Source organism: Rhinolophus sinicus, linkage group LG03 (assembly GCF_036562045.2).
Source record: "Rhinolophus sinicus isolate RSC01 linkage group LG03, ASM3656204v1, whole genome shotgun sequence".
Lineage (NCBI taxonomy): Eukaryota > Metazoa > Chordata > Mammalia > Chiroptera > Rhinolophidae > Rhinolophus > Rhinolophus sinicus.
Window position 1 is genome coordinate 109,873,711 of NC_133753.1, and position 22,167 is coordinate 109,895,877.

At 39.3% G+C, this 22,167-nt stretch overlaps 1 protein-coding gene across 2 annotated transcripts in view; it reads right to left on the bottom strand.

Moving 5' to 3' along the window:
- Positions 1-22,167, bottom strand: part of LOC109438051 (cytochrome P450 3A12) — a 55,152-nt gene that overhangs the window by 26,939 nt on the left and 6,046 nt on the right. For both annotated transcript variants that reach the window (XM_074328512.1, XM_074328511.1), the window contains exons 4-7: positions 18,388-18,487; positions 7,962-8,075; positions 3,819-3,907; positions 2,161-2,309 (exon numbers count right to left, since the gene is read on the bottom strand). In XM_074328512.1, the coding sequence (XP_074184613.1) occupies positions 2,161-2,309; positions 3,819-3,907; positions 7,962-8,075; positions 18,388-18,487 (452 nt within the window). The remainder of the gene's footprint in view (positions 1-2,160; positions 2,310-3,818; positions 3,908-7,961; positions 8,076-18,387; positions 18,488-22,167) is intronic.

The window sequence follows — 22,167 nt, forward strand, 5'->3', positions numbered from 1 at the left end:
ATCAGTCATCCAAAACCTTCCCAAAAGCAAAAGTCCGGGACCAGATGGCTTCACTAGTGAATTCTACCAAACCTTCAAAGAGGATCTAATACCAATCCTGCTCAAACTCTTTCAAAAAATTGAAGAAGAGACAGTACTTCCGAACTCATTTTATGAGGCCAACATTACCCTGATACCAAAACCTGGTAAGGACAGCACAAAAAAAGAAAACTACAGACCAATATCTCTGATGAATACCGATGCAAAAATCCTAAATAAAATTCTAGCAAATCGAATACAACAATGCATTCAAAAGATTATTCATCACGATCAAGTGGGGTTCATCCCCGGGGCACAAGGATGGTTCAACATACGTAAATCCATCAATGTGATACATCACATAAACAAAATAAAGGACAAAAATCATATGATTATATCAATTGATGCAGAAAAAGCATTTGACAAGATACAACATCCATTTATGATTAAAACACTTAATAAAATGGGTATAGAAGGAAAATACCTTAACATAATAAAGGCCATATATGACAAGCCCTCTGCTAATCTCATAATTAATGGAGAAAAACTGAAGCCCTTTGCTCTACGTTCAGGAACACGACAGGGATGTCCCCTATCACCTCTGCTTTTCAACATAGTGTTGGAAGTCCTTGCCAGAGCAATCAGGCAAGAGAAAGAAATAAAAGGCATCCAAATTGGGAATGAAGAAGTTAAATTATCACTCTTTGCAGATGACATGATGCTATATATAGAAAACCCTTAAGACTCCACCAAAAAGCTATTAGAAACAATCAACGAATACAGTAAAGTTGCCGGCTACAAAAGCAATTTGTACTTTTTAATCCCTTTCAACTTTTTCACCCATTCCCCCAGTATGCTTTCTATCTGGCAACCATCAATTTGTTCTCTGTATCTATGAGTTTGTTTCTGTTTTATTTGTTTGTTTATTTTGTTTTTTAGATTTCACATATAAGTGGAATCATATGGTATCTATCTTTCTGTGTCTGACTTGTTTCACTAAGCATAATACTGTCTAGGTTCACCAATGTTGTCACAAATAGTAAGATTTCATTCTTTTTTACAGCCAAATAATATTCCATTGTGTTCCAGTATTATATTATATTATATTATATTATATTATATTATATTATATTATACCCAGTCTTATAAGACCAGGTCTTGTATTAATTTTTGCTCCAAAAAACACATTAGAGCTGATGGTCCAGCTAGATCTTATTTTTGGGGAAACACAGTATAACATGAATGAGCCTTGAAATCATTATGCTAAATGAAAGAAGCTAGCCACAAAAGATTACATATTATGTGTCTCTATCTATATGAAAATTTATAGAGACAGAAAATAGATTAGTGGTTGCTTAGGGAGTGGGAGGTGAAAGTTAAAAGGTACAGGGTTTCTAAGTTGATAAAAATATTCTAATAATTGATATTGTGATGGCTGAACATATCTTTGAATGTAGTAAAACTATTTTTTCAGTTTTATTGAGTTATAGTTGACATATAGTTCTGTATGTTTAAGATGTGTACAGCATAATGACTTGACATACCTAATTGCTAAATAATTACCACAGTTAGTTTAGTTAATATAAATATTCTCATAGAGATAAAAAGTTTTTTCTCCCATTATAGGAACTTTTAGAATCTACACTCTTATTTATCTTCTAACTGAAAGTTAGTACCTATTGACCAACTTCACCCAATTCCTGCACCTTCAACCCCTGCATCTGATAACCAAAAATCATTTCTTGTTTTTCTATGAGTTTGTGTATTCTTTTAGATTCCACATATAAGTGAGATCATACAGTACTGATCTTTCTTTGTCTGAATTACTTCATATTGCCCTCAAGATCCATCCATGTTGTCTCAAATGGGAAGATTTCCTTTCTTTTTTGGCTGAATAGTATTCCATTGTGTGTATATGAATATATATCATATTTTCTTTATCCATTTATCTGTTGATGGACACTAGGTTGTAAAAGTGATTGAATTGTACATTTGAAATGGATGAGTTATATAGTATATGACATATCTCAATAAAGCTTATATAGAAAGAGGGAGAGAGAGAGGTGGATGGAGGGAGGGAAAGAGGGAAGGAGGCGGGAAGGAGAAAGGGAGGAAGAAAAATAAATATAGTAGTCTACATACTTATTGAGATAATGAGTGGATCAAATAAATGAAATTTTAACAGCAATTTGATGTTTTGCACAAAGGGATCTTGTGGGTTGTTGAGGGAATCGATGTTCACTCCAAATGATGTGCTGGTGATCACATCCATGCTGTAGGCGCCAAAGATGCTGCATAAAGACAGACATGGGAAGTTAACATCAGCACCTCTTTGCTTTCCTTATCCAACAGCTGCAGCAAGAAGAGCATGTAAGAGCATATGCTCAGGCAGACAGGTAAAGAGCCACATGCTGTCAAAACCATCGGCTGGACCATCTGAAGAGTCTATGCTCTTGCCACACTCACACATGAGGTGTTTATCGTGTGGCACTGATGTAGCTGGCCCTGTGCTGGGGGTGATGGGGTCACTACGACAAGTTACACCCCTTGTGAGCTCAAGGAGATCAGTCACATGAGGATGGAGACCATAATCAAATGACAGTAGTGTGTTTTGAGTGCGAGCAATAGTAGCTGCTCTGTGTTTGAGGGGGACAAAGGGTAGAAAAAGTAACTCTTCCTCGTGGAGTCAAAAAAGGCGACATTGATCTGGGTCTTGTGTCACCACAGAGTCTATGCTGAGCTGATTCCTCTTCAGCACATTACAGAGCAACAGCACCCTGGTCTGAGTTGCCAGGAATGTCATCCTTCCTTTTCTACACCCCGCTAAGGCTCCTGAAAGACCCGCTCTCAACTCCAGTGAGCTGAGGTTCCCCTGAAGGCAGACTCATTTCTGTATAAATGTAAGAATTAAGAATGCTCCTAGTTTGGGCAGCCGGTTGGCTCAGTTGGTTAGAGCATGATGCTCATAGCGCCAAGGTTGCCGGTTCGATCCCCGCATGGGCCATTGTGAGCTGCGCCCTCCACTACTAGATTGAAACAACTACTTGACTTGGAGCTGATGGGTCCTGGAAAAACACACTTAAATAAATAAAAGTTAAAAAAAAGGAATATTCCTAGTTTAAAAAAATATATAATAGATCACTCCAAAATTGATTTGGGGGAATCCCATAGGTAAGTGGACATATGATCACTTTTCACTTATCCCAGATCAGCCCCAGTTTACACCCATTATTCCTGCATAATTAAAAAATACCTTAGTTTAGACAAGAAAAGATACCCTACCCATCATAGTCTATACAGGACCTTTTCTCTTTTGAAACTGAAGCAAGGAGAAGTGGTGATAAAATGTAATATGTAGTATTTTGTTGGTATACTCAGAAAATCATGAAGCGGTTTTTAAGTCGCTGTAAGTCCCACATTGTAACTTTCCTACTCTCCCCACCAATGTGTACCAAGAGTCTTCTCCTGACGCTATTCCATACTTCTACACTCAAAACTTGGGTACGGTTATGTTTCTTCTTTCTAAACTATATATTTTTGTCTTTCAGAATATCCAAGGTGACAATTAGGCAGATAAAGTAATCCTGGTTCATGTATACAGGAGAAGACTTGTTCTCCTGGCTGTTCTGCTTTTAGGGGTAAGCTATTTCTTTTTGGGTGGCCTGTTGGATTGTAACTCTATGCACGTATTTCTGTCTGGTTATGAGAATAAATCCACAGTGGAAATGTCAGCTCTGTGTCAGGAAGCTGGAGGGTGTCGGGGCAGAGCTCAGAATCCCAGCAGCTGCACTCATACTTACTCTTTTAGGGTGACAGGCTTGCCTTTATCTGCTTCCTTCCTCAGGTTTCTCACCAACACATCTCCATACTGGCCAATGATGGGGAACATCTAGTTGCAAAGTACAATACCAACCGAAGATAAATGGCAAGACTCAAGTCCTAGAAGGACCTGGCTTTCACAAGCATACAGCAGTAAGTGAGATTTTATAATGAATCTTTTCCCTAACTATTTTTTCAAAATTTCAATTACACTTCACACAATATTATATTAGTTTCAGGTGTACAAAATAGTGATTAGACATTTATATAATTTATGAGGTGATCACCCTGATAAATCTAGTATCCACCTGACTTTATACTTAGTTATTATAATATTGCTGACTATATTCCTATGCTACACCCTACATCCTCATGACTACTTTGTAACAACAAAGTGGTACTTCTTAATCCCTTCCCCTATTTCGCTTACCCCCAATGTACCTCCCATCTGGGAATCATCAAAATGTTCTCTATATTTATAAGTCTGTTTCTGGTTTTCTGTTTGTTTTTTGTTTTGTTCTTTAGATTCCACATAGAAGTGAAATCATATGTCATTTGTCTTTCTCTGTTTGACTTACTTCACTCATCACAGTACCATCTATGTCCATCCATGTTGTTGCAGATGACAAGATTTCATTCTTTTATATGGCTGAGTAATATTCCATTGTATATATGTACCACCTGTTTATCAACTCATTCATTGGTGTACACCCAAGTTCTCTCCATATCTTGGCTATTGTACATAATGCTGCAATTAACATATGGATGCACATGTCCCTTCAAAGTAGTATTTCGCGTTTCTTTGGATAGATAAACAGAAGTGGGAATACTGGGTCCCTCTTTGTCTCTTGTTATCTAACCTTTGTTTTAAAGTCTATTTTGTCTGGAATAAGTATTGCTACCTAAGCTGTTTTTGTTTGTTTGTTTGTTTCCATTTTCATGAACTATCCTTTTCCATCTGTTTAATTTCAGTCTGTGTCTGTCTTTTGACCTGAAGTGAGTCTCTTGTAGGCAGCATGTGTAAGAATTTTGTTTTCTTATCCATTCAGCCACCCTATGTCTTTTGATTGGAGCACTTGATCCATTTACACTGAAAGTTATTGTTGATAGATTTGCAGTTATTGCCATTTTATTATTCATATTATTGATCTTTTGTTTCTTCTTCTCTTTAAAGACGTCCCTTTAACATTTCTTGTAATACTGGTCCAGCGCTGATGAACTCCTGTAACTTTGTCTTGTCTGGGAAGCTCTTTATTTGTCCTTCGATTCTAAATGATAGCTTTGCTGGGTAGAGTAGTCATAGTCACAGGTCCTTACTTTTTATCAGTCTGAACATTTCCTGCCAATCACTTCTGGCCTATGAAGTTTCTGTTGAGAAATCAACTGACAGTCTTGTGGGAGCTCCCTTGTAGGTAACTAACAGCTTTTCTCTTGCTGCTTTTAACACGTTGCATACGGATCATGAGAATCTTCACGAGGGATTTAAACCCCGCCGTACGCAACATGTTAAGATTCTCTCTTTGTCGTTAAGCTTTGGCATTTTAATTTTGATGTGTCTTGGTATTAGCCTCTTTGGGTTCATCTTGTTTGGGACTCTCTGTACTTCCTGGGCTTGTATGTCTGTTTCCTTCACCAGGTTAGGGAAGTTTTCCGTTATTATTTCTTCAAATAGGTTTTCAATTCCTTGCTCTCTCTCTTGTCCTTCTGGCACCCCTATGATGTGAATGTTGGTAAGCTTGATGTTATCACAGAGGCCCCTTAAACTACTCTCATTTTTTGGATTTTTTTTTGTTTCTGTTCTGATTGGATGTTTTCTGCTACATTCTCTTCCAAATTGCTTATTCAGTCCTCTGCATCATGTAATCTACTGTTGATTCTCTCTAATGTATTCTTTATTTCAGTTATTGAATTCTTCATTTCTGACTGGTTCTTTTTTATTATGCTTTTTATTTCCATTTTTATGTTTCCTTTCTCTTTGTTGATGCTCTCACTGAGATCATTGGACATCCTTGTAGTGTTTTGAATGCTGCATCTGGTGGGTTGTTTTTCTCCATTTTGTTTAGTTCTTTTTCTGCAGTTTGTTTTGTTCTTTCATTTGGAAAATGTTTCTTTGTCTCCCCATTTGGTTGCCTCCGTATGCTTGTTTCTATGTATTAGGTTGAGCTGCTATGTCTCCCAGTCTTCGTAGAGTGACCTTATGTAGTAGGTGTCCTGTGGGGCCCAGTGCTGCAGTCTCCCTGGTCACCTGAGCCGGGTGCTCCAGGTGTGTTCTTTGTGTGTGCCCTCCTGTTGTAGTTGAACCTTGATTACTCTTTGTACATCAATGGGTGTTATTGGCCCTCTGGATTATTGGTTGTGAGGATTGTCTATGACTACAATGGAAAAGCTATTGTGCAGGGGCTTACACTACAGAGCAGGATTTGCTTTAGCAGGACTTGGGTGCCTGCCCAGTCTGCCTTTTGGGTGTTTTGCCTGTGGAAGTGGTTGGGTGATGCTCCAAAATTGTCCAAAGCCAACCCCCTGGGTGTGTTGGTTCTGGGTCACTTGGGTGCAGCTCTGTTACAGGTCATAGTCAGTCATTGCCTGTATCCCGCTCAGGTCCACTTGGCATGAGCTACAAAATGATGTGAAGATGGTTGCCAGTGTGCTGGCCTTGGAGGTGCCTGGGAGAGGCTAAGCTGAGAACAGAGGACAGCTTTTGCTTGTTGGGCTTGGGGCTGTTTACCAAGAGATGCATAACAGACTAATGTCTGATGCTGCTTGTTTGGGGTTTGTGAACTCCTGGGAGATTTTAGGAAAGTCCTCAGCATGAGCCAAGATAGGCCATTTTTATGGCAAATCCACTGAAATTGGTCTGGGTGGGAGGAGGGCAGGATCTTCGGGAATTACCAGGCCTGGGTGAATGATGTTAGCCAGATTGAGGGAACTTATATGGTGCCTACCTCCATCTACATACTGGGTGGAGTGAGGACTCAACAAAGGAACAATGGCCTCTGTCATCACTTCTGCCTGGGAGAAAGTTGCCCCTCCATCCCTTGCCCTGACATCAGATAATCGAATTCCTCCTAGTATATTCCTGGTGCTTTTGAGCTGCTGCCCCAGCACTGGAGCTCAGAATGAGTGAGTCTGTCAGCGAGTAAGTCCATGTATTGGCCCTTTAAGAGGAAGGCCTGGGACTCCATCAGCCTTCCATTTTACTCAGCTGCAATCTCCACGAGATTTCATAGCCAAATTGTGGGGACTTCTCTTCCCAGCACTGGAACCCCAGGCCGGAGAGCCTGGTTTGGGGTTTAAGGAGCCCTTGCTCCTTAAGTGGACCGCTGCAGCTGAGACATTCCTCTTGATTTTCAACTGTAAGAGACCGTTAGCACGAGAACTGCTACCTTAAGGTCAGGGTTAACAGCCCTTAGCTTAAAACAACCTAATTGTAAATTCCAGGATGTGGGCAGTTGCAGCACAGAGACCAGAAGTCCTGTAGCTTATCTTATACTCTTTGAAGCTATGTAAGTCCTGTAGTTTATCTTATACTCCTTAAAGCTATGTAAGTCCTGTAGTTTATCTTGCACTCCCTAAGACTATGGAAAATTACTGAGTGCCTTAAGAATGCTATAAAAACCCTTAGCTTTAAGGGTTTGGGGTCCTTGTTAAAACCCGCTGCGTCGGGCAGAGACTGGGACCCCAGCTGGCTGGAAATAAACCTCGTTGTGTGACTTGCATTATCGTGTGTCCTCTGTCTGTCTGAGGGGTGGACGATTCCAGGCCTTAACACAACCACCACATGTGGATGTGCGACCAGCCCATTCCATGTCTCGGCCCCTCTTACCAGACATGGCTTCTGCTGTATATCCTTAGTTATAGGACTTCTATTCAGCTAGACTTCAGTTGATTCTCAGTGATGGTTGTTCTGTAGGTTAGTTGTAACTTTGAATGGTTGCAAGAAGAGCAAGCACATGTTTACTTATTCCACCATCCTGACTGGAACTCCTATGATGAATCTTTCAATGTCACTATTTTTACGAAGCTCAAATTCAGCAGGCTACCCTTTGGAAAGAAACAACCTTATTTCCTACCTATCCTCAGATGCATTCTTTAACTTTCTAATTAAAAGTCCTCTATTTTCTTACCTCCTTGAGCTTTCCACTGGTGAACGTTGGAGACAGCAATGTTCGTATTCTCTTCCAATCTTCATCCTCAGACAGAGTGACGGCACTTCTCATAAATCCGGCTGGACCAACAGACTAGAGGCAAAAGAAAAAGAGGTTTTGCCCTATATAAGTTTTGGAGGTCTCAACAGTTGTGGAAATTTGTTAAATGGGCATCCATTATTCAACAAATATTTAGTGGCTGTCTACTTAGTAGCAGACCCTACACTAGATACTCAATATACATTTATCCCAAATGTGTAGCGTCCTGTAAGGGTAGAGGAGACATCCAACTACCTGATATGGTATTCAGCATTTTTAGTCCAATCTCTTTTTTATTTCAAATGACCCATAAGGTAAGGACACTGCTCTTCCAGGGGGAATAGATAGGAATAAGATATAGTACATCCTCCAGGGCTGAATAGAATAGAAAGGGATTGTTGACAGATAGCCAGATAGCCTAGGCAAACTCTGTGTTGCTTCAGACCAGTTCTAGCTTTACTTATGTCTACAGCATGAACAACTTGAAAAAGTGATGTGTTAACATGGTAACTTTTTATAAAATAGTAGTTAAACTTTACAGATAAGGAATCTATTGGCTATCCTGAAAAAAATGATACAATTACATGGAGATCCTTTTCCTTTACATTTTTCCACCAGAGATGGAAGGGGGAAAAAAAGAGATAATTCTATTTGTCAGCTTGGGACTGGCCTATCAAGCCAACCTGCTTAAGACTCTTCCAACTTCTAACACTATATTTTGTTTTAAAATGAATATTTCCAATATCCATTCATGATAAAAACTCATCAACTATGAAGAGAAGAAAACTTTCTCAACTTGATAAATAACACCTACAAAAAAACCTACAGCTAACATCACACTTAATGATGAAAACCTGGAGTAACATCACCAAGACTATGGAGTAGGAGACTGTAGCCTCTGTTGCCCCACAAAGAACAACAATTAGACAGCTGTCCAGAAACAAAAATAAGTCAGTGAGAGAGCAGAAGTTCACTTAAGAAGCTTGAGCAACATAGTAGAGCAAAAAAACCTGAGAATGACTGTACAAAATGGATAGAGAGGATGGTTTCACTTTGCCTGCATCATCTCATCCTCCAGCCAGTACAGCTCAGTTCCAAGAGGGAACTCCCCAGCCTGAGAGACTTTGCCTTGCTGAGAAAAGAACAGGGTGAGAGACAATTTCCCCCAGTTTTGACCAACTTTGGTTTCACTATGCCCAATATATTAGCACAGATGAGAAGTCTAGAGGCTGCTAAGAACAAAGAAGAAGAGGAAGGACTGCCAGGATCAGCTTGTGACAGGATTCACTGTGCTTTTATTTCTCTTGCTCCACAGAAGACCCCGACAGACTTTTCTGCTGAAGAAAGCAACAGCCAGCACAGCTGTTATGAACACCCTGCAGGTTTTGCTGCTGATTACCACACAGGTTTTCACATTTGCACACTGCAACAGACTGAGACCTGCCCTATCACACTCCATCCTCACCAGAGCTACCCCATGTAGTGCCTCCACCCTGAGCCCCAGGATCTGCACCAGCAACCAGCACTGGTATATGTGGCTGGGCATGTGCATAACTCCAGCCTAGTCCCCTGCAGCTGTTCAGGTGCCTAGAGATAACGCTGACTCCTGTCAGTTGACTAAACTGCCACATGCGTCCACAGCTAATCCTTGCAGCTGCACACCTAGACACTGTCAGCCTCAACTCCATTCAGCAGCCCCCACTGCTGTGCATGCACCTGTAACTCGCGCCTGCAGCTCGCCCCTGCAGCCATGTGAGTTCACAGTGACAGCCTGAGCACTTTACTCTACCTCTGTGCCCACATTTAGCCCCAGCCCCTGCCACCAGCCCTGGCCCTTACCATGGGGCATATGCCTGCAGTCAGCCCCCACTGATAAGCATTTGCAAACCACCAACCTTGGCTGTCTGACTAAGTCCCTCACTGCTAGAGCTGTTGATGCTGCTTAAGACACTTTTTTGCTACCGTGGACACTCAACAGCTCTTGCTGCCAAGGATCATGCAGTTGGTGATGTGGTGAACCCCAGCAGCATAGGTCAACAATGCTTCACTAACCTGGAGCCACCCTACTCCCCACAATAGCAACACACCACTACACTGAGGGTCACAGCACACTCGATTGTGCCCCAACCCAAAAGTAAAGGTCTTTCATTACTGAAGTTAGTTCATAAAGTCTGGAAAAGGTGACTGCTTCTTCAAATGAACAGACATTATTTCAAGATACAGGGATCATGAAGAATCAGCAAGAGATGATACCACCAAAGGAAAACAATATATTTATAGTAACTGACCTCAAAAAAATGGAGATCACAAATTGCCTGAAAGGGATTCAAAATAATTGTTCCAAAGAAGCTCAGAGAGGTACAAGAAACACAGATTAACAAAAATTTAACAAGATCATTTGGTGTCATTTTCTGTGATTGTTTGTGACCCCTATATGTTGCAATGGTGTCTGTGCATAAGTATTAATCAATGTTACTTCAATAAACTTAATTTAAAAAATTTAACAAAATAGGAAAATTACAGAAACACAATAAGAAGTACTACAAAGAGATATGAAACATAAAAAATTACAAAAAGATATTTTGATGCTGAAGACTATATGATTGAATTTAATAAATGCAACAGAGAGCTGCAAGAGCACATTCAATCAAGCAGAACAACAGTCAGTGAACTCAAAGACAGATCTTTTTTTAGAATGCAAAGGAATGAAGAAAGCTTACAGGATTATGGGATATCATTAAATGAAACAATATTCTCATTATTGGAGTCCTAGAAGGAGAAGAGACAAAGGGACAGAAAGCTTATTTTAAAAAATAATGGCTGAGACAACTGCCAAAGGATTTTGGGAAGATGGTGGGTGAGGTAAATGCTATGCCTATTACCTCCAGGGTTCACACCAAAATTACAGCTAAATTATAGAACAATCAACCTCAAGAATCATTTGAAGACTAGCTGAACACAACACATATAATTAAAGATATAATGAACAAACCATATTGAGATTGGTAGGAGGGGCAGAGATGCAAAATGGGCTGACCCCAAACCCACAGGTAGTGGTTGCACACTGGGAGGGACATCTCAGTAGTAGATATCCCCCCAGAAGAGGGAGGGGTGTCAGCCCCATATCAGGCTCCCCAGGTGTCCTGTGCTGGGAAGAGGAGTTCCCAAAATGTCTGGCAGTGAAAATCAGTGAGGACTCTATCTGTTTGTCCCGGTGGGACAGAAGGCAGCTGGAAACCCTGATGCCCTCTTAAAGTCCCAGCACATAGAATCATTCACTTGCAAACACTCACCTGGTGTCTGGTGGGGGGGTGGCAATGCAAGAGGTGCCAGAGACATATGGGGAAAGACTGAGTTGTATGGCTTTTGGGTGAGGGCTGGAGGGACAGCTGCCATTTTTTCTGTGTGTAGCTTGCTTCACAGGTAGCCTACAGCAGGGATCCATCATGCGTATGTTGAACTCTCCCCTGAAGGGCCAAATCTAAGACCACATTGGTCTGGTAAAATCTATGCATGCACACCACTTTGGTGATGCCCTGGGTCCCAACCCCACACAGCTAATACTGCATCACCTGGGACACTCTTGGCTTTTGAGTGGCCTGCCCTGCCCCACAAGCTGCAGAAGAGTTTTACAGCAGTGGAGAGTCTGTGGAGGCCTGGAGAACTTTTGGTGGTGGGCACTGAGCCACAACATACACTGCAGCCTCTCTGGGGTGGCTCTTGGGAATCTGTGGGCCTGACCCAGTGGTGACTAGTTGTGGTGTTCTCAGAGTATTTTTGCAAATTGGTCACTGGCCTGGTACTGGTGCAAGAACCAAAACTGCATTAATTTTGTAGAAACCACTTCCCATACCCCAGGCTCTCTGAAACCCCACCCTATCCATGTAGGGCTGCATTTCCATGGGCCCTCTCAGCCTTTGGGTGGCCAGCTGCATGCCACAAACTGCAGTAGCCTTTTACAGCAGTGGGTGGCCCACAGCTCCTCAGGGAACTTTTGGTGGTGAGCAGTGAGCTACAACTTGTGCTGCAGCCACTCTTGGGCAGCCCCCAGGGATCTGTGGGCCCAGGCCAGCAGTAGCTTGGGACATTTTGCAGAGTGGTCACAGTCCAGGCACTGGTGCAAAAACTGAATCTGCATTAACTTTGTAAAAACCACCAGTCATGCCTTGGAAATCCCTAGACACTACCCTGCCCACCTAGTGCCACATTGCTGGTGCCACTTGCATACTGCGCCAACCAACCCAGCCCACACATCTAAGGATACTCTTTCAATGGCTGGGCCTTACAGGCAGCCAGCAGATGGCAACAAACCTATGGGGCTCTGGGCCTTTGGCCAAGCTACCCCGGGCCCAATACTGGTGGCAGCTGGCCTCATTACAGTCTAGGTCTCCAGGTCTAGTACAAACAGCAACCAAGCACATATGATGTACCTCCGAGGTAGCCCTTGGCCGGTCACAGGCAAAGCTGAAAGTGGCCTTCAGGGGAGCCCCTCCCAAGAGACACCAGAAACAACACACCCAGAGGCTGGCTTCAGACCATACCAGAGCACTACCTGGTTACCCTTACAAGCAGCATACCCCAAAAGTGGTCTCAAGAGGCACAAAATTCCACAGGAGCGAATACCCCTCTGAAGGGTCAGCCCCCACACAGCAGCTTGTACACTGTTGGTGTAGCCAATCCTCACAGTCAGTCAGCCTGGGAGTCAATCCCGCCCACTGACATACCAAAAACAATCAACGCTCAATTACAACAGGAGAATACACACAACACACACAAGGGACATTCCTGGAACATACGCACAGGAGGTCAGGGAGACTGTGCCATTGGACCACACAGGACACCTACTATATAAAGTCACCTGGCAAAGACTGAGAGACATAGGAGATCTACAGAATACATAGAAGTAAATACAGAGAGACAAACAGAATGAGGAAACAAAGAACATGTCCCAAATCAAAGAAGGGAGAAATCTCCAGAAATAGAACTAAATGAAATGGAGGCAACCAACCTACTAGAGACCAACCTACTAGAGACAGAGTTTAAAATACTGATTATAAGAAAATTTCACTTAGTGAAAATTTCAACAAAGAGATAGTAAGCATACAATAACTGAATACAACAAAGAATACAAAAACTGAAATGAAGAATACACTAGAAGGAATCAACAACAGATTTGATGACACATAGTGTTGAATAAGTGATTCAGAAGCAAGGTAGCAGAAAACAACCAATCAGAACAACAAAAAGAAAAAAGAATGAAAAAACAAGATAATTTAAGGGACCTGTGGGACAACATCAAGCATAACAACATTCACATCATAGGAGTACCATAAGGAGAAGAGAGGGAGCAAAGGATTGGGAACCTATTTCAAGAAATAATGACCAAAAACTTCCCTAACCTGGTGAAGGAAGTAGACATACAAGCCCAGGAAGTGCAGAGAGTCTCAAACAAGATGAACCCAAACAGGCCAACACTGCGACACATCATAATTAGAATGGCAAAGGTTAAAGACAAAGAGAAAATCCAAAAAACAGCAAGAGAAAGACAAGTAGTTACTTACAAGTTAGCTCCCATAAGTCTATCAGCTAATTTCTCCATAGAAACTTTGCAGGCCAGAAGGAAGTGGCAGGAAATACTCAAAGTGATGAAAAATAAGGGCCTCCAACTAAGACTACTCTATCCAGCAAAGCTATCATTTAAAATTGAAGGAGGGATACAGAGCTTCCTATACAAGAAAAAGCTGAAAGTGTTCATCACCACCAAGCCAGTATTACATAAAGTCTTAGAGGGACTTCTTGAAGATAGGGGAAAAATGATCAAAATTATGAATAATAAAATGGCAATAGCAACATATCTATTAACAATTTTTAAAAATGTAAATGAATTAAATGCTCTCATCAAAAGACACAGAAATGCTGAATGGATAAAAAAACAAAACGCTTACATATGCTGCTTACAAGAGATGCACTTCAGATTGAAAGACACACACAGATGAAAAGTAAAGGGATGGAAAAAGTTATTTCATGAACAGATTGATCTAAAAATACCTTACTCAGACACATTATAATAAAACTGTCAAAAATCAAAGACAGAGAACCTTGAAAACAGCAAGAGAAAAGGAGCTCATCACGTACAAGGGAACCCTCATAAGGCTATTAGCAGATTTCTCAGAAGAAATCTTCAAGGCCAGAGACAGTAAGATGATATATTCAAAGTGCTGAAGTAAACACAGGGGTGCATATGTTTTTTTTGAATTAGCGTTTTGGATTTCTCTGGATAGATACCTAAGAGTGGAATTGCAGGGTCATAAGATAGTTCCATTTCCAGGTTTTTGAGATACCTCCATAGTGATTTCCGTAGTGGCTGCACCAATCTGCAATCCCACCAACAGTGCACAAGGGTTCCTTTTTCTCCACATCTTCGCAAGCACTTGTTGTTTATTGATTTATTGGTGACAGCCATTCTGACTGGGGTGAGGTGGTATCTCATTGTGGTTTTTATTTACATTTCTCTAATGATTAGTGAGGTTCAGCATGTTTTCATATGTCTACTGCCCATCTGTATGTCCTGTTTAGAAAAATGTCTCATGTCGTTTGCCCGTTTTTAATTGGATTGTTTGTTTCTTTGGTGTTGAGTTGAATGAGGTGGTTTTTTTTTTTAATTTGATATTAACCCCTTATCTGATGTATCACTGACAAATATCTTCTCCCATTTAGTAGGATGTCTTTTTGTTTTATTGATGGTTTCCTTTGCTGTGAAAAAACTTTTCAATTTGATGCAATCACATATGTTTATTGCAGCACTATTCACAATAGCCAAGAAATGGAAAAAACCAATATGTCCATCAACTGGATGGACATCAACTAAATGTCCATCAGCTAAATGTCCACTAGACAACTGGATTAAGAAACCATGGTACAATGGAGTATTACTGGGCCATAAAGAAGAAGGAAATCTTACCATTTGCAAAGATATGGATGGACCTAGAGAACATTATGCTAAGTGAAATAAGTCAGACAGACTTATTTGATCTCACTTATATATGGAATCTAAAGAATAGCATAAATGAGCAAACTAATCAGAAACAGTCTCAGAGACATAGAGAAACAAACTAAGGGTTGCTAGATAGGAGGAGGTTGGGGATGAGGGAGAAGGTGAGGAGATTAGAAAGCACAAATTTTTAACCACAAGATTACCACGGGGATACGAAAGACAGTTTGGGGAATATAATCAATAATGTTGTAAAGATTTTGTAGGGTATCCGATGGACACTTGTCTTATTAGGGAGACCACCTCAGGGATGGTGTAGGTGCCTGTCTACTGCAGTGTACACCTGAAGCTGAAGCTGAATAATAATGAATGTCAACTATAATTTAATATATGTATGTATATAGTCACAGGATGTGGAGTACAGCATAGAATCAATGGAATTGTAACAGCTATATACAATGCCAGAGGGGTAGTAGATTGGGGGAGGGGGGTTATCACTTTGTGAAGGGTGTAAATATCTATTACATTGTCTTGTACAGCTGAAACTAAAATAAATAAATAAATAAATAAATAAATAAAGCTGAAAGATAAAAACAAAAACAATAAAACCCCTACCAACCAAGAACACTTAGCCCAGAAAAGTGGTCCTTCAGCAATAAGTGAGAGATAAAGACATTTCCAGACAAACAAATGTGGAAAGAGTTCATCACCACCGGAACTGCCTTATAAGAAACACTAAAGGAAGATCTTAAGATGGAAAGAAAGGACACTAATAAATAAGATAAAATCATATCAAAGTATAAAACTCACTGGCAAGTGTAAATATATAGTCAAATTCAAAATACAGTAATATTATAATGGTGGTGGGCAATCAACTATAACTCTAGTGCAAAGGTTAAAAATGACTATAGCTAAAATAATTTGTTAATGGATATCTAATAGAAAAAGATGTAAGAATAACATCAAAACATAAAATGGGAACAAATTGTTATCAGCTTAAAATAGACTGTTATATCTATGAAATATTTCATGTAAGTCCCTGGTAACTACAAAGCAAAAATCTGTAGTAGATACAGAAAAGAAAAATGAATCAAAGCACACTACTATAGAAAATTATGAAATCCCAAAAGAAAACAAGACAATAGGAAGAAGGAACAGGGATCTATGACACACCTGGATTAACAAAATGGCAATAGTAAGTCATTATCTATCAATAATCACTTTCTATATAAGTGGAGAGATGAATGGATAAAGAAAATGTAGTGTGTATGTGTGTGTGTGTGTGCCTGCACGCTCATATATACAATTGTGTGTGTGTACACACACACACACACACACACACTCACTTGTATATATGGCACACCCACTGGAATTTAATTCAAGCTTAAAAAGAAGGAAATCCTGCCATTTGGGACAACATGGATAAACCTGGAGAATATGCTAAGTGAATTAAGTCAGATACAGAAGGACATATATCACATAATCTCACATACAGAATCTGAAAAAAGAGAAAAAAATAACAAAACTCATAGTAACAGAATAGAATGGTGATTATCTGAGTGTGAGGGGAAGGAAAGATATTGATCAAAGGATACAAACTTTTAGTTATAAGATGAAAAAGTTCTGGAGACCCAATGTACGGCATGGTGAATATAGTTAACAATTCTGTATTGTATACTTGAAATTTGCTAAGAATAGTAGATCTTAAGTGTTCTTACCACACACCAAAAAAGCTAATTATGAGAAGTGATGGATATGTTAATTCATTTGTGGTAATCATTTTACAATGTATGCATATATCAAAATATCACACTGCATGTCTTCAATACATACATTTTTATTTGTCAAAATAAATATATAAAAATTTAAAAATGGTGAAAACAGAATGCTTCCCCCTTAGATTAGGAACAAGGCAAAAATGTCCACTCAAAGCACTATTATATAATATCATACTGGAAGTCCTAGCTAGGGCAGTAAGACAAAAAGAAGAAATAAAAGGCATACAGATTGGAAAGCAAAAAATTGAAGCATCCCTGTTTTCAGGTAACATAATTGTCAACGTGAAAATCTCAAAAAATATAAAAAGAAAACCTCTAGAACTAATAAATGAGCTCAGCAAGATTGTAGGATACGAGATCAACAGAAAAATCAACCCCATTTCTATATAATAACAATGATATCGGAAAACACTACCATTTACAATCCAAAGAAAATGAAATACTTTAGGTGTAAATTTAACAAAACATGGATAGAATTTCTATTGGAGAAAGGGATCAAAGAAAGCCTAAATAAATCGAGAGACATACTGTGTTTTCATGGATTGAAAGACTTGACCTTGTAACGATATAGATTTTCTCCAAATTGATCTATGTGATTACTTTCAATTCTTATGAAAATCTCAGCAATTGTTTTCTTTGTAAACATAGATTAGCTTAGTTTAACTTTGTATGGAAAGGCAAAGACATAGAATAGTTAAAACAATTCTGAAAAAAAGGTGGGACGATAATTCATTTTCCATGCTGAGACTTACTACATAGGTACAGTAATCAAGATTGTGTGGAACTGGTAGAGTGTAGATACATAGATCAATGAGCAGAGCAGAGAATGAGAAACAGACCCACACAAATAGGCCCAATGATTTTTGACAATAGTGCAAAAGCCATTCAAGGAGGAAGGCTAGCCTTTTCACAAATGGTGCTGCAGCAATTAGGCACCCATAGGCAATGAATAAACAAACAAACAAACAAACAAACAAACAAACTTTGACCTAAACTTCATACCTTATATAAAAATTAGAATTAAATGGATCATAGATTTAAATGTAAACCATAAAACTTTATAACATTTAGAAAAAAGTAGGAGAAATTATTCAGGACCCAGGGCTCAGTGAAGAGTTTTCAGACTTGGCACCAAAGGCACAGCCCATAAAAGGAAAAACTGATAAATTGGTTTCACCAAAATCAATGTTTGCTCTGCTAAAGACCCTGATAAGAGGAAAAGATAAGCTACACACTGTGACCAAAAAAAATAGTAAGAGGGAAACTTATGGTGATGGAACAGTTTTGTATCTTCATTGTGGTGGTGGTTACACAAATCTTCACATATGAAAATTTTTATAGAGACACAAACAACTACACAAATAAAGTATAGAAACTGATGAATCTGAATAAGCTCTATGGCTAGTACAAATTTCAATTTCGTGCTTTGATATTGTACTATAGTCATACAAGATATTACCAATGGGGGAGACAGAATGAAGGGTACGTGACATGGGACCTTCCTGGATTTTTAGGCAATTTTCTGTTTATCCATTATTATTTCAAAATTAAAATTTAATAAATAAAATTTAAAGTAAAAAAAATAATGGATGCCTACCCGCCGGTTTGTGAACACAGAATAACATTCTTTCACAAGTACTGTTTTGATCATATCTGGATCTGTGATAGCCAACACAGGCTGTTGACCATCATAAAACCTGTGTGGGGAAAATAGAGTTAATTAATTTTTCTTTTTAGTGGAGTTACTTTTTTTTTAATTAAAATTTATTGAAAAAAAAAACTTTATTGGGTGACAATGGTTAGTAAAATTACATAGGTTTCAAGTGTACAATTCTGTAATACAGAGTACCTAACATCAAAGGACAGTCTGGGCTTCCAGGAGTGGTTCCGTCTGCAGACATTGTCTTGTAAAATTTAATCAACTCTCTAATATATAGAGGATGTATTACAGATTAAATATTTTTTCTTTTTTATTGTAAACATTTTTTTAAATTTATTGGGTGACAATTGTTAGTAAAATTACATAGATTTCAGGTGTACAATTCTGTATTACATCATCTATAAATCCCATTGTGTGTTCACCACCCAGAGTCAGTTCTCCTTTCATCACCATATATTTGATCCCCCTTACCCTCATCTTCCACCCCCACCCCCCTTAGCCTCTGGTAACCACTAAACTATTGTCTATGTCTATGAGTTTTTTTTCTCATACAGATTAAATTTATATAGATGATGTATTACAGATAAAAATATATAGATTATGTATTACAGATTAAATTCCACTCCTGGAAGTCCAGCTTTTCCTTTGATGTTACATAATCCATATTCCTAGAGATCATGGTTAGAAATAACATAAGAGCACTTGTTAAATCCGGGTGGTGTGTACATGGTTATTTTCTATACAATTCTCCATAATTTTTTGTATGTTTAAAATATTTCTTTTAAAAAAAATCTTGCTCTTTTTATTTGTATTTTGGAAATCTTTCTATATCAGCACAGAGAATTTTCTCATTATTTTTACAGCTGCAAAATATTTCTTGGTATAAATTTACTGCAATGTATTTAGCTACTGATGGACATTTAGATTTATCCTCAATCTTTTACTAAAGCAAACAATGAGACAATGATTAACCTTTTAGTCACATTATTTTGCCTGTGTACAAGCATATTTGAATAATGAATTCTCAGAAATGTTCCTCCTGGATCAAAGGGTATCTACATTTGTAATCTTACTAGATATTACCATATTGCCCTCTTTAGGAATTATATCCACTTTACATATCCACTAGCAACATATGAGAGTGTGATCACTTTATTATCCTATTATACACAAAGAAGTGTGTTATTCAACACGTGAGTTGGTGTCTAAAGCACTTAGAACAGTGAATGGGACATAGCAAGAGGGTGTTAATTACTTTTACTAGTAAAAAAGGAAGTTAGGCTAGTAAATAGTTGAAGGAAAGTAAATTATCTGGGAAGAGAAGAAAAAATGAGAGTCCACCCACTCAGTCATTTAAAAATATACTTTTGAAGATACATCAAAAGCATGCAAAATGCATATAACATCATATTAGATGAAAAGTACAGACATGCTGATCACAAATATGTAAAAATGTGTCTGCAAATGAAAAAGACTTGAAACACTCAAAAAGATCTAGTAGGAATATGAATGATTTCTTTACCCTATTTTCCAAAATTTGTTTAGTTGTTTACAATTTCTTTAAGGAAATATTATTTTAACTATTAAAGAGGAGTCCTGGTTAGAATGATGATTAGAAAATTTTAAAACAAAAGGACAAAGAATAAAAAAATACAGAGGAGCATGTACAATTAATTTAAACATATTTTCTTTTCATTGCTTATATTTATTCTATATGTGGGTCCAACGGGGCCCTCAGCTCAGTGTAGGTGACATCTGTTAGCAGCATGGCAAGCCCACTTTTGACATATGTACCACGCAAAGTGGACTCTTTCTGTGTGATACACTCTGATTTGGCCTGATCTCCTGACTGGTTTGCTGTAAGTTTAATGACACCATCCTCTGGCATTTTATTGTTTATAATAAATCAGTTGCATTAGCTAGAACAAAATGGAAGATTTTCCACAACACTCACCTATTCTTTCTTTGACTTCATGGAGGAATTTCAAATGGTTTTGTGATTGTGGGGGCAGAGCCCCAGAAAGCAGTTTCCAGGCTCTCGGCCTCACATAGACAGGTGCTGGCTCAGGTAGTAAATGGCCAACTGTGATTGCATGGCCATCAGCTGTGGCTAATTGGCCGTCAGCTGTAACCAGTGAGCCATTGGCCACAATATAACTGCTGTGGCTACGCTAGCAGAGGAAGAGAGAGAAAGAATGGGGGCTAGCAAGAAGATGGTGGCTGGGCTGGCAAGTGTGGATGGCGGTTTGCGGACAGTGTGGATCCAGCCTCCAGTGAGAGTATAGTGCCGCCAAAGAGAATATAGTGGTGTGACTCCCCTACCTATGGCTCCGTGGGTGTTCCTTTTTGGCCTCACCATATCCTGCGTTCTTGTGTGGGGAGCGGGAGCAGAGACCCCGCAGGCCTCCCTCCACGACAAATGGCGCAGCGAGCAGGGTCTCCTGCATGACAGTGATCAAATAGAAAAATGATTGAGAACCACTGCCCTTAATGCTGCCAATTTCCGGAAAAAAAAAATGTTCTAAAACTCAGAAGGTTTAAGTAGGTGTTGAATACATTTAGTGTTGAAGCAGTGACATAAGTGATTGTGGTGGCACTTGGGTCGATCAAATTGATCATATTTCTTGGATAAGTCCCCTTCCCCATCATATTTTTACAAAAATACCTGGGTGGAGAGACAGTGGTTTTCGGTCACCCTTTATATCCGTGATCTCATACCAGCCTTACTATTTCTTCCACTACTAATTAACATTCAGATTCTTGGGCCCCATTCCAGATCCTCCAGATTCAGTGTTGCTAGGGCATGGGCCCCAAGAATCTGCATTATTAACAAGCTCTCCCAGGTGCTTCTTATATACACCCAAGCATGAGAACCATTTTCTAAAGAAAGAAAGTGACTCCACCCAGAGAACACAAGTAGTAAATGTTGGAAGGGGCAGTTTGAGCTGGACCAGTGGTGATCCAGTGCTGTGCATTCATTCTACTCCATCACGCAGACATTCTGGGCCACGCAAACTCAGTAGAACTGTATGGTTTCTGTTGACTTGAGAGAAGATGCCAGTACAGAGAGATAAAGCCTTCTTCCACTTGCTTCTAGCATGCAAGCACCATGTTACACCTCTCCCACTGCTCTCACCAGCTCTGAAGAGGAACAGCTGCTGGAACTGGCCGAGGCCACTCTATACAATCCTCAAGTCCACCAGCCCACCAGGAAACAGCATGGTTTGGAAATATGCTACATCTTCTCGAAGTAGGAGAATAGGATAGATAAAGCAATACTTGTATAGTCTAAACTTCTATTGAAAAGTCTTGGCTTAGAATTCATTTAAAATCCCAAACTCCATACTTGTGGAGAAAGTAAAAAACACTGAACAGAGATAGTTTTCCATTCTGTCTGTGTACCTATACCCACAGCCCTTTTTAAAAATGACAAGATAAATCCAAATTTTAAAATGTTTGGATTTTAATTAATCATGTGTGAAAGGGGGAATGACATGCATTTATGAGCATATGTTAGAAAGCTCAGAAATAATGCATTATCTGATTAAAGGTAATCTAAGAAAGGAAAAATGGAGAAGATGGGAATTATAAAACACTGGACAGAGAGAGATGTCAGGAGTCCCCAAGCCATCAAATCTGGAGACTAGTGATAACCTGCACCTCTCTAGCTGGTTCAGAATGTAGCCCTGGACACCTGGTGACATAGCGGATCCCTGG